General features: G+C 45.3%; 1 protein-coding gene across 1 annotated transcript; it reads right to left on the bottom strand.

The window, feature by feature from the left end:
* Nucleotides 1-5,394: 5,394 nt before the first annotated feature.
* PRDM13 (PR/SET domain 13) lies at nucleotides 5,395-13,660 on the bottom strand. The gene is made up of 4 exons (XM_030554224.1): nucleotides 13,520-13,660; nucleotides 11,297-11,428; nucleotides 11,081-11,201; nucleotides 5,395-6,884 (listed from the first exon to the last, which is right to left on the bottom strand). Exons 1-4 carry the CDS (start codon nucleotides 13,658-13,660, stop codon nucleotides 5,395-5,397), a joined length of 1,884 nt encoding a protein of 627 aa, XP_030410084.1.
* Nucleotides 13,661-13,720: the final 60 nt, after the last annotated feature.

The following is a 13,720-nucleotide window of genomic DNA, read 5'->3' as shown; positions in this document are numbered from 1 at the left end:
CCAGCAGAAGGAGGGGAGTGTGAACATGAAAAAACGCAGTAATTACTCTACTTAAATTGACAATTTTGTAGACAAGGCCTGAGCAAAGATCTTTGCCCTTCCCAGACCATAAAGCCCTCGCTGGACTGTGGCCTGACTCAGGATTGCAGTTTCTTCAAAGTGGGGAGGGACAGAGTGCCAGTGCTTTCATGCCCCTTTCCTCCCACCTCCCCAGCAGGGGATTTGATGACCACCCAACGGCGACCTCAGCTGTGGTGACACAACCAATAGAATTTTACACGCCACAACTTGTCACACTCAGGGCTCCAATTACTGAGGATTGGGGGCAGGGCTTACTTCTCAAGGTACTTCCTGCTTAGCTGTACTATTTGCTGAGCCTGCACCAGGTCCTGGAGCTGCACAGCACTAAAGATGCTCCACTGACCAGGTACATGCTGCCTGTGCCAGTCCCAGCCACCCCGTGGGGTACACTAGCCGACTCAGGTCCCAGAAGGTGCCTCTGGGGCTCTTAACAGGATGTGCTTCTTCTGGGCTGGCATGCTCTGGGGGCAGACTCCCAAGTGTGCTCACAATACAGCAATGACCTTGCACTGCAACAAGGGGTACTGGAGCGGGTGCCTCTGTGCTGCAGGACCTGGCTCCTGCATAGAGCCCATTGGGGGCTCACTTCCTCATCCTCCCTGGGTCCAGCCCCAGGGGAAGTCAGCAGGTCCCATCAGCACCCTTCATACAGGGGAGCAGCCCCAAGAGCTACCAGAGCTCTGCAGGCAGCACAGCTAGGCTGCTGGCGACAGCATGGTCCAGTGACCATGGAGGCAGGCTCTATAACTCCAAGGTTCTGTTTGTGGCTGGGGTAGGTCCCTGCACCTGCTGTTCCATCTGCCCTGTGGTGATGGTACTAGTGCCTTGTAAAGCACTTTGAGATCTCCCAGTGGAAGGGGCTGGACATTTCTCTATGTTTTTGACATTTAATGAACATTATTAAGGTTGCTGAGTCAAGCACTCAAATGGTAGAAGTAGCCAAAATTACAGTTGCCCCTGCAACCTTAACTGGGGCCCTTGTGCTTTACATGCTCTGCACTGAATGAGGCAGGGCCTCTTGTGGGAAAAATAGTGTGTGAACACAATCAGTCACACACACACCCCATAACCGCAGACATCACAGGCCACCCATTCGCCCAGCCATTCCAGGGACTTTCCCAACCAATTAGATGTTTGCAAACCAGGTGCAGAGACATAAGGGAGCCTCAGGCTCAGAGCTCTGTCTATCTGTACCTGGCTGAGAGAGGGCTAAGCGCATGCGTGAATCCCAGCCTAAAGATGCTTCCTTTAAGTATGGATCTGCCTCCTTTGCCTTTGTACTTGCTTGCAAAACACATCGCAGTCCAAAGGTCCAATCCTGCCTTTCCCTGAGAGTTGGAGGGAGAATATTCCCCTCATCCCAGATTGCTACACACACACACACACACACACACACACACACACGGGTGACCAGACAGAAGAATGACAAATCAGGACAGGGAGTGGGAGTAATAAGAGTCTATATAAGAAAAAGCCCCAAATATTGGGACTGTCCCTATAAAATCGGGACATCTGGTCACCCTAATACACACATACACAAACACTTTCTCATAAGAAGGCTTGTGAACAAATCAGCATCCCTGCTTCTGGCTTTCATAGCCATGTCTGATTATTATTTGTAGTTTGCATCACATTCCAAAGTTGACTTATCAAAAATTGCATTTCAGGAAAAATAGTTTTGTACAGGAGCTGCACTGCCGGAGGATAGGCATGCATGAAAGACACATTGGGTTCAGCCCTTTTCTTTCAGATATAACTGTCTTCGAAATTATAGCTGAGGAAGCTACTGAGTCAGGTAGTGCAAATATTATGATGACAAGCAAAACATACACAAATGAAATGTCTGAACCACATTAGAATCTTTCACTCCTTCCAGTGGCCACCCTTGTCTGGGAGCTCACCTTTCTTCTGCAACCTAGTTATATGGGAATCTCAAAAACACCCATGACATACGCATTCGTACTTAGATAAACTGTCTTGGATTGGTGTGGGAAGCCAAAAATAACCAGATAAAGCTTTCCACAGTGAGGTGGTGAGAAAGTGTACTCAGGTGACAGCAAATGAAACAAAGCATCATGTCTGGAAAAGATAGTGTTTTGAACCCATTCAGGAGAAATCTGTAAACCGTCCGGTTTGTTTAACTAAGTGACAATTTACAATTAATGCTTCTCTTTTCTGCCCTTGTGCTAATCACAGACCAGTTAGAGACACTTGTGGCTTTGTTGATATTGCAAATTCTGTCCCAAGAGTTAAAAAATGTGTCCTAACGTGATCTACATTCCCACTAGAAACCTTTTTTCAGATAATAGAGCAATCCAGAAAACATTACCAAATGAAATATGACATAAGGATCTCAGCACAGAAGTTATTCTGTTTCACCTGAGTTTTATATAATTCAATTTAGCTATCTTATGATTGTGGGAGAACAAAAAAAAATAAATATTGATTTGAGAACTGAAGGGTTACGCCTCCCACCTTCTCTTTAGTTGTTTGGGGGGTGCCTACTCGATTCAAAGATTACTCTGATTTAAAATATAATACTGTACAGCTCATTAATCTACAGTGTTGACTCACCTGTAAAGATTTAAAGGAAATGTAACCAAAGCATTACAGTCTGGTGTTTTGTTTTAGTTGGTTGGGTTTGTTTGTTTTTATGCACACTCTACTGATATAATCATGTTAAATAATCCACAGATTTGGGTTCCCTTATTCCGCCCTTCACCATGCTAGACCATAAGAGCTCCTTTCGATGATGTCAAGTACCCACATACAAGGTTGCTGGGAGATTTTAAGAATCATTCTTTTCAATATGTGCTAAGAGGAGTCCAGCAACACAATGCACTTCCAAATGCCTTAGGCAGTGTGAGTGCCTCGTACACTGCTGTTGAGATCATACCAGCTCCGATGCGGGAGTTATGACCTCAGTGAAAGGGCAGTAAGGAGTTGCCATGATCGTATTGCTCGCCTGCAGGATCTCAATGACAGATTTCGTTCTTTTGAAAAGGAAATAAATCAAACACAAACACCTGCTAAAATAAGTGCCTGGTTTAAATCCAGACTCTGCTCCCTCTGAGGTTAATGGCAAGGCCCATTGGTTCAACTGAAGGCAATAGCAGGGTCCTGATTCCCTAGAGTCCATGAGGCAGATCTTTGTCCTTTACTTTAATGGGACCAGGATTGAACCAGGGCTTCAGTGATTAGATAGCAGACACTAAGTGTGAAACAATCCTAGTTCTGCGAAATGCCCTAGCTCCTGATGGATTGGTTGATTTCTTTATTTATTGGCAATTTTGATTTTAAATCCAATCCTTTAAATCAATTACATATTTTGTTTCCTTTTCCTATTCCTGTCACAGAGATTAAATTTTAACTAAGTAAAAAAGATGGTCAGCTTTGTAACTAACATGTATATATTGCATAGACTGATGACAGGGTTATCTTATTTGGGGTAGTCTTAGTTACTAAGTAAATGTTTTATGCAATTACTTTGGAATCTTAAATTACACTGTATTCTCCTTGTACAGAAATAGGGCCTGATCCTGCAACCCTTACTCGGAATGTAATACACACTCCTGCCTAATGAGATCGATAAGATTACTCACCTGTGTAAGTGCTGTAGAATCAGACCCCAAGTGTACTATAAAGCCCATCCTTCCTGCCTACGTGACTGCAAAAATCACATTAAAATCAATGGAAAGTTTGAGATGCAAAAAAAATGTAGGACTGGGTCCTATTTCTGCATTCTCCAAAGATAAGGGAGGAAGGGAGAAGTACAAGGAGGATAGAGTGACATTTTGCATTATGGGCCACATTGTTAACCCATTAAACTGAACTGGTGAGCAGTTGCTCACACAAGGTGTCCTATTGATTTCAGTAGAACTGCTCGTGAGACTGACTTTGCACCAGTGGGAATAGAAGGCAAACAGTCTGGCCCCATATGAGTGTGTTTCTTGGGGAAGTAGGAATGTTCACCATTGTTCTGCAGAGATTTTAATTTTTGTGTATTTTGTTTCTCGGTGCAAAATAATAGAAAAAAGGCACTTTCTATTATAGCCTATGTAAAATACAAATCAACAATGACTATAAAATGTGAATGCTTGCAAATATAGGTCATTTTTACAGAACATCTGAAAGCCAATTAAAGTAAATACTTTGTTATATATATATATATAAACATATATATAACATAATATATATTTCTGCGCTTGGCCTTGTTCTTGTGCTTTAAAGAAAATCTTGGCTATAGGGAAAAATGCAGTTGGTTATTTTTGTCACTGTTTGATCATTAAAATAACTCTTTAGAGTTCAAAATACTCCCTAGTGGCAAAATATTCAGAGTTGAATTCGTTTAGGGCATCATCTAAAGTCCTTTTGAAGATAATTGACAGGCTCCTTCTGACTTCAATGAACTTTGAATCAGGCCTCTGATTACTATTAGATAGTTAAAACTGGTATTTCCAAGAACCAAAACTTATTGAAGTCATTTAAGTGAACAACTAGACAAACAGTAGTTTGTCAGCAACTTTATTTAAAAAAAAATCGCATGACAAACTGGAACCAAGACCAAAATACTGTGTCCACTGTACATCATTCATTATAAAACAAACATACACCACATTTGTAGTCTACCAAACAAAGAGTGTATTGTCTTTAAAATTATATAGTGCGTGCTTTTAGATTCATGCTTTCAATATTTATTTTACATTTTCTATTCAAATATTTTTGTGTTATAAATAATTGCAACTTGATCAAATTGTGTACCTGTTATCATCCTATACGATCCTATTCAGTGCTGCAATGGGGTTTTATTGGTTGTTTTTTTCTTTTTAGACACGAGTAAGCACATCTGAAGTGTAAGTGAAGTGTACAGAGGCCAGACATGTCTGCAGAATGGTGACTACTGTCCGTACCTAGAACTTGGAATGCTAGATCAAGTGGCAGGAAAATACATAGAAAAGAATTGTTCCAAAAGGCACAATTTCCTCGACACGAAGGTACAATACAAAACAGGTGGCGGCTAAAACACTGGCGCCCAGGAGAGCGGTGCTTGTTGCGTGTGGACTCGTGCTGACTAGGATTAAACCCCTTGCGGGCTGATGCTTTGGCAGTTCAGAGCATTGAACGGAGTGAGAGTGGATGGTTAAAAACAAGCACCCCTTTCTTTCCCCATCCGCAAGGGTTTGTTTCCGAGCCCCCTTCAATACGGTCCCCCCCTGTAATTTACCTAGGAGGGCAAAGCCCGCCGAAGTGTTTCAAAGCCCGTGTAATCAGAAGCGGATCTGCGCTGCGACAACCCCCACCCCGGTAACCGGATTACTGATCGTTGCTTTTGCCGCTGGTTTCCTGGTCGCTCGGGTCATCCGTGAAGCAAACGTCCACGTCGCTCTCGTTGTCAGTCTTTTGCTCCGGCTCCGGGGGCTGGTAGCCGGGCTCGCTTTTGTCCTCGGCCGCCTTGTGGAGGCTTTGGCCCGGGTGCCTGGATTTGACGTGGCGCTCCAGGTCCCTGCGCCGGACCAGCACCTTGCCGCAGAACTCGCAGCGGTAGGGGGTGTTGCCCTCGGCGTGCAGGCGGATGTGCTTGTTGAGGTTGCTGGGGTCGCCGAAGGGCCGCAGGCAGACCTTGCACTTGAGCGGCTTGTAGCCGGTGTGAGTCCGCATGTGGATCTTGAGGCCGTACTTGCGCGAGTAGAGCTTGCCGCAGTAGAGGCAGAGGTGGCCGCTCTTGGGCTTGCCGCCGGCTGGGCCGGCGGCGGCGGGCTGCAGGCTCTCGAGGCGGCCGCGGCTCTTCTCGGCCGCGATCTCGGAGAGCTGCTGGGTGTGCATGGCGATCTCGCGGTCTATGCCGGCCAGGGAGCCCAGCTCGGCCGCGTGGAGCCCCGCCGCCGGCCCGTTGAAGTAGGCCACGGAGTCCGGGTACTTGAGGAGGTTGCCGAGGTGCAGCTTGAGCGGGTAGCAGGGGGCGCTGTAGAGCAGCTCGCCGTTGTAGAGGGTGAAGGGCACGAGCGGCAGGTTGCACTCCCCGGGATAGGCCTTCAGCCCCTCCAGGGGCGGCAGCGAGAAGCGCTCCAGGTGCAGGCCGGCCCCGGCGGGCAGCGGCGCGTAGCGGCTGGGCGGCAGGCCGGCGTGGGGCAGCCCCCGCTCCACGTGCTTGAAGGCCGACGTCTCCTCGAAGTGCGAGAGCAAGGGGAAGGCCCGCAGGCCGCCGGCGCAGGCCAGCACGGGGGAGGGGCCCTCGGCCGGGTGCCCGCCGCACTTGGGGTGGGGGCCGCCCGCCAGCGCCTCGGGCCCGCCCCGCCCGGCCCTGCTGCTCCCCAGGGCCTTGCCGAAGCCCAGCCCCCCGGCCTTGCCCTCGTCCCCTTTGGAGAGGCCGGCCGGCCTGAACGCCGACCTGCCCCCCGGGTAGAAGCTCAGGCCGTTGCTCCCCGCCGAGCTCCCCACCAGGCTGAGGAAGGGCCCGTGGCTCCGCCCCGAGCCCACGCTCATGTCCAGGGCTCGCTCCTGCTCCTCCTTCCCCGCGGGCCTGCGGAGCGGCCTCAAGGGCGGCGAGGCGGCGGATTCCCGCTTGATGCTCTCCCGGGCCGCCTGCTGCAGGCTGTGGGGCCTCAGGGGAGCCGCCGCGCCGGGGACTTCGCCCGCCGCCGCCTTCGGGGACAGGCTGAAGAGCTCCGGGGCGCGGGCATGGTCGGGGTGGTGCAGGAAGCCGCGGCCGTTGTTCAAGACGCAGTGGAAGTGGACGTGGGCTTTGAGGCTGTTGGGGTATTTGAACGTCCTCCAGCAATACCAGCAGATGTAGCGCTCCTCCCCTAGGAAGAGAAGCGGAGCCCGCCGTTAGACAAACAGTGGCGTCCCACCCGTCGGAGCCAGCCAGGGAGAGGCCTGTGCAAACCCTGGTACCGCAGCAAAATGGCCCACGATGGCCCCGGGACTCCTGCATTAGACAGGCCAGGCAGGGCCTTTAAAGCATTGCTAGGAGGGGCGCAACGGAAAGTAATGCTGCTCTCACTCGCTGCCCACTACTTTTGCTTCTTTCCCCCAAGTTGCATAGTAAAGGTCCGATCCAAACGCCATTGAAATCAATGGGGGGGGGCTTTGGTTAACTGCAATGGTTTGGATCAGGTCCTAGCTGCAAACGGGGTCTTCCCACTTCTGCACCCGCCCGCCCAGCGCCTCCTTTAGGGACTGGAGTGCTGCCACAACTATCTGGTTTGCCCTTTCAAGCTGGGTCACAAAAGCCTCTTGAGCCAGGAACTGAGCTGGGCTGGCCTGGGCTGAGCAGAGCTGGCTGGCCGGAGGTGGACTAAACTGAATTTGGACTGGGCTAAAATGGGCTTGGGGAAACGAGAGCAGCTGTGGCCTTAAATCGTCTGTCGCCAGGCCCATCTGTTGACGTTCGCAGAATAGATAGCTTATGTCGAGGAGTTGACTAAAATGAACAAAGGCCAATCTAATGATCGTGAGCTCCTCATTACCCGGCCAGACAATCTCCTCTATGTATAGGCCATATGTAATCATTTCTTTTCAAAGGACAATGCCCTTTGTGTCCCATCCCTAAACATTTAGGCTTCCCTGAAGCGGAACAAACCGAAATGGCCATGTTTGTGTTATGACTTCATGTTACTTTAAACTTAGACTTTTCTTTCTCTTCCTTCTGAGGAGTAAAATAAAGCCTGGCCTGTTTTATCAACCCTGACATTGAAATATATCTGCAGGAGATTTTTAAAAAAATATACGATAATCTCTCCTACTTACCAGCATCAATAACTTACAAATTAGACATTTCAAACAATTAAAAAATCATAATAGTAGTAGTGCAGGCTCTGCATTACTGACCATCCCTAACTTTATAAAGAATCCACTAAAAAGGCAAAGTTGTGGAACTGAGAAAGTAAAATAGGATATGTTTCAAGATTGCCGGAATCCTGTTAAAATATTGATGAAGTATCTTTACAGGCAACCTTAGAAGGTGGGTAAACAAACACCAGAAATTTCTCCTTTGGCCTTTTAAGAAATGTCATAGAAACATAGTTCCAATGTGTGTTAAAATGATACATTAACTTGACGCAAAGCAGGGAAGAGTGCAAGAGAAGCGTGTAAAATGGTTGGGTTGTTAATGAATAAGTTCACATGGAATTAGCACACTAAACAGCCTTTTAAAAATGACTTTTAATTCAGGAATCAACCAGTGTCAGTGCATTCATTCAGTATCATTCAGGATAAAATAAAAGTCTTTCCACCCCAACCCCCCATTCCCTTTTGGAACACTTTCATGCACACTGAATAATGAAAGCACAGAACAAAACATGGGTTGCGTATTTTCTCTTCTGGTAAGTATTATGTAGTTTCTGTCATGCATAGCTCTCACTAGCTTGCCTTGAAGTGAATGGTCTTTATGGATCTATGCTGGAATCTTAAATCGGACGTTGTGTGTTTTTTCGTACTGCTGGGCTGAGCTGGGTGGGAGGGAAGAAGAGGAGTGTGTCTGCTGAGGCCTTAATTGCTCACTTGCAGTGTGTCTAACTCTGATCCATTTCAGTAATCCTATTACCGTGCATTGAGATACAGGTAAACTAGCTTTAAAAACGAAAAGGCTTGCAGTTAGAAAGAACCTCCACAGCCTAATAAGCCCATTGTGTTGATTTAGAAACTTCTACTTTTTGTCTCTTTTCAAAGAAGTTGTATGGTGTTTATGTTCTTAACAAAGTAGTTGCAGTACCAACTAAGCTTTGTTCCAAACGCAAACGTATCCTGAATAACAACCAACTCTTTCCAAGCAATGGGCTATTAAAAAGAGCCTTGTTTATAATGTTACATCAATTTAAAACTAAATTGATCTAGTTAAAAACTTTGTTCAACAAAATCGGCTGTCTAGAAGTTTCTTCTTGCATTTTTTCAAAATGCTATCCATAAAAGTGCATAGGTGCTGGAACTAGGGGTGCTATTGCACCCCTGGCTTGAAGTGGTTTCCATCAGATACCGTGTTTATAGTTTGGTTCAACTGCTCTCAGCACCCCCACCATACAAATTGTTCCAGCACCCCTGCAAAATTACTTATAACTACACTTACATCTTGTTCCATTTATTATGCCCTCATACTGTATTGATTAGTCTGAAACTTTAGTCTGGACGTTGGGAAACAACTGATTTTCAGAATAAAGATTGCATCATATGTGCTATATTTAACAGTGGATTAGAAAGGATATGAAATAAACATATGTATTTTTACAGTGCAGCAGATTCTGCTGTCCTTATTCTGAAAGAGCAGTGCTGTGGTAGTGTAATCCAACTGGAATTAATGAGATTACTTGTGGAGTAAGGTAATATTCAAGGTGAGTGTAGGCGGCAGACAGAGTACTTAGCGGCATTTCACTTTTAATGGAGATCAGTATAGCAGTCTTCTCCCGTTTATTGATTTTGTTGCAACGGGTCAAATTCTGCAGACCCTAATCGGGGCAGTAACCCCCTGGCTTTAAGAATTTGACCCAGAGTTTGTTTCCCATGTTGCAGTATTGTAATAGAAATGATTTCACTCTCCGTAGCGTGACATAAACTATCAATGTTAGGTACTATTGTAATAGTGCCTCTCAATATATTAAATAACAGGCTCTATACTGATATTTTTTTGAGTGCTCCAGGGCCTGAATAAGCTACAGGAGACGATCAAGCCCTTCCTCCTTACGTAGGGCACTGATTTATGTGGAAAACCTTCTGAGCAAGAAGTGTGTAGACTGTGCGGGATCGGGCTTCTGATCTGTAGGAATCATGTAATCCCTGTGCGCTGCTCATTTCGCCTTTGAACAAGTCTGTTCTATTATCAGGCTCTTTATTCAACCTAATCTGTGCAGGGAAATTTCAGAGCAGCAATGAATGTATTCACGCTCCAAGCAGAGTGACTAAGTAGACCATCACCAAAAGCAATTTTCAAAACGAGCTTCAATCTGTTGCCTTCGTTTTCACTAGGAAGAGTGTATTACGGTTTTGCAGAGATTTGTATGAAATACTCAATGTAACTGCTCTTAGAATACAATTCTACATGCATTGAAACTCCACGTCAGCTACAAAATGCCTGCACGTGGAAAACAGCACATGGAAATATGCTATGCTAGCTATCAGATTCATAGGAAACCATTTAGACAGATAACTGAAATATTCTTCCTATGTCATATTTCGAAACATACATTTTCCCCCTTTCAGAAACTACCAGGTTAATAATTTTGAAACATCGTTTATGTTTACACTACAACTTCACCTAACAGCAAATTGCAGATAAAAATAATTTATCCAAGACTGATGCATGCCAAGTGCTAATTTGCTAGTGCACATATATAAACTGAATTTAACTCCCCATTATTTTTACTTAGTACATCCTAATATGCGTAAACTGACCATTACCCTTTTAAAACGACTAAATGAATCTGAGGAGTCGCTGGAAATTGTCCCATATTTAACCTGAGAATGGAATCTCATATTGTCCCATATTTAACCTGAGAATGTAACCAAAGGGAAAAGATTAAAATGGTGTTTTAATAGGGCAGTAAGATAAATTATTGTAAAAATAGAGAATTATTGTTAATAAACGATCATAAAATCCCACTTTTCCTAAGAAAATTATAATATATAGTCGATATTGAAAACAATCTCGTTATCTGAATCCTCCAATGTATTGTCAAATTGCTGGTTCCACTTATTTCAAAACAACTTTTATAAAACAAGCAGAAGGAACAGACGACTGGTTTACAATAAAAACGGTGGTTGATGAACAATCGTAACTGCGGGTGTTATTTTAAAGGGTCTGTCTGCAAACACATATTTTATTTGCTTAGGTTTTCTAACTGCAGTTTTATATCGCAACGTGGATGCTAATTATAACGTTGTCCTTAGGGGGAAAAAATTGCAATTGGGAAAACGGCATGAAGTTCTCCATTCGAAAAGGCACCTGTGAATTGTACTGATTTCTACGCAGTACCTACTGAACAGAATAATAAAGTCCAAGTTGTTGTACCTTTCTCATCGTGTGTCGGAGTAGCAGTGATTGGGATGTCAAACCACTGAGCCAAAGAGTTTGAATACCACACGGTCAGCTCCTCCCCTGGCTGGACATCTCTAAGCGCTCTGTAGAAAATCTATTCAAAAGAGAGAAAACCTAATCAATGCCCCTGTAATGCAACCCAGCGCTGGTAAAGACAGAACGTTGCATGCAATCGAGAGAGAGAGATACCTGTCCTCCTGGTAGATCTGCAATAGCTTCCAGTGTCTGTTCTTGTGTGCTTCTGGCAGCCCGGATTAACCCTATCCACTCCAGAGCTGAGCCCCCGGCTTCATCCACTAATTCCCCTCTCACCATCCGTACCTAGAACACAGGAATCAGCCACTGTCATTTCCACAAGGATCCAAGCAAGACAAAACACAAACACAAATCCCTTATATAAATAAAGCCTAAACGTGCTTCTTACTGGCAACCTTTGCATCATCTTCCCATCCAGGGAATCGTTGGTTTAAACAGTAAATATATAAAGGCCGAACAAGTATTTGGGATTAACAGCAAACTGTTTGATAGTGGTGAAAGAGAAAGAAGCAGCTAATTTATAAGAGCTAGATTTTGCCACCCTTACTCATATTGAAAGTACTATGCATTGAGATAAATGAGGTTGCCTATGTAGTAGGTTGCTACTCGTTGTGAGTAAGGATAGCAACATAGTCTGGCTCCAAAAGCTGTAACTCTTTGCGTTATTGTAAGAACAATTCTGTGTAAGTAATTTCTCCACTGGACAGCATTTGCTAAATTGTATCTTGTTCAACTTCTGCAGCTGCCTTTAGTTTTAATTTTTAAGCTCATTTTAAAATGTATAGGTAATATATAATATTCACGTTTCTTAATGAGTGTGGTTTCGTGCCTTACGCCTGTAGTGGAGCAGTTGTAAAATACGCGACTTGTCAAAAGAAAGGAGGGAGAGAGGAGAGTATTCAGTTTAGCTACAAAGTCTCTGATCTGCTGGCCCATACAAAGAGAAAATGAAGTGCCAGCTCGCTGAATGACCATGTAATAAAAGTCAATTGAGCAAAGCCGTCTAAAGAGAGAAACCAATGGAGCCAGATGAGAAATAAATTTGAGGGGGCTGGCAGAGCGTTTAAAAACAATTAAAGGGCATTAAAAATCCAAGCGGAATTTATGACCAACCTGTGCACTGGGGAAGTGTGGGAGAAGAGGGAGTGTTTGCCTTGTGGCCATCGCATCCATAGATCCATTTACAACACAGGCCAGTTGAAAACACTCTCTAGCAGAATTTGCTGAGGGTTACTAGTTCCTCTCCATTGCCCCTCTTTTGTTTGTAAGGGAAGATTTTGAAACTTTGAGGTGTCTGCTACTGGAAGCCTGAGATATTTTCCGCATTCCAGACTCATGGAATTAACATCAGTCAGGTCCATCAATTACACGCGACTGTGTTGATTTCAGGACGTCTCTATTGTACATGAATTTGAGCTCTAAACCACGGATTTGTTTTCAATAGCTGGAAAAAGCTGGAGAAACCGCCCTTAACTCTGAGCCTTGGCTCAGCACAAGCATCTGGGGCTTGTGCTGTATCTGGAAATAACCTAGCCCCTGGAATATTTATAAACCAATCTCATTCTCCCATCCACCCGCGTCCAGCTCGAAAATGTACAAATTATTACTGGAGGTCAGATTTCGATACCGGCCGAAGAGAAGACGATTTTTAAAAATACAAATAAAAAGCAACAGCGGTGGTATCCAGTATGGCTTTGGCTGACCTTGTCGCTGTGCCCCATTGAATAAACACCAAATAAATAAATATATCAACGAAACCGTGACAAATCCAGGGACACTTGGACGGAGAATATGATTTCTCTGAACAGGTAGGTAATTACGTTTCAGAAAGACTAAAAGGGAGAAAGGAAGGAACAAATCACCAACAAGTTATCAAAGCAACAGCATCTGAGAGCATAGCCAGCTCCACAAAGCTGCAAACTAGCGAAACTTCCTCACACCTAAAACCAGGGGCAAGCACCTCTTGTCCAGGTTACATGGAAACAGACTCTCTGCAATCACCGGCTGTGCAATGTGCCTCTCTATCATCCCTCTTCTCTTTGGCTTAATGAAGATCTCGAGGGCAGGGACATATCCTCTTGTCTGAAAACACCGCCACAGCCCCTTCACCTTCCCGCTACCAAAACCAGCCTGCCGTAACACTATCCAGCAATGCAGGGAGTGGGCAGGAAGGCTGGATAGGTTTTCTATACATTCAATTTCAAAGCCGTAACAAGGAATCTTGGGACACTTTATCAAGCGCTTCCCTTTCTTTCCTGGTATTCTGGCTTGTTCTAAAAGGCAAGATGAACCGAGGAGAAGGCAGCCTCTTCTCCTAAGTACAGACCCCCCTGAGTCACTGTCTGATTAAACAAGGTCCAGCAGTGCAGAAAATACCTTTTTTTTAGGTCCTGGCTCCCTGCGGTCTGACAGGTACTTGCCCAGTTTGAAGATGCCCGGCACAGGACCCAGACGCAGTCCGGCTGGGATGCAACTTTCTGCGTTGACGCTGATGGCCAGAGCCCTGCTTGTTTGCATTGCTGCCTCTGGGTATAAGGAATCAGGAACCCAAAGCACTTAACGGGGATGGAGTGACAG

This window comes from Gopherus evgoodei, chromosome 3 (assembly GCF_007399415.2).
Source record: "Gopherus evgoodei ecotype Sinaloan lineage chromosome 3, rGopEvg1_v1.p, whole genome shotgun sequence".
NCBI lineage: Eukaryota > Metazoa > Chordata > Testudines > Testudinidae > Gopherus > Gopherus evgoodei.
Note: the sequence above shows the minus strand (reverse complement) of the source record. Positions and strands in the feature narration are given on the sequence as shown.

Bases quoted from the DNA above. Each gene is read 5' to 3' on its own strand.
- PRDM13 (XM_030554224.1), bottom strand. From the start codon at position 13,660: ATGCAAACAAGCAGGGCTCTGGCCATCAGCGTCAACGCAGAAAGTTGC. The intron at 11,429-13,519 runs GTATTTTCTGCA...CCTGTGTTCTAG, and splicing joins AGCCAGGACCTAAAAAAAAG to GTACGGATGGTGAGAGGGGA. The intron at 11,202-11,296 runs GTATCTCTCTCT...TCTTTTGAATAG, and splicing joins CAGATCTACCAGGAGGACAG to ATTTTCTACAGAGCGCTTAG.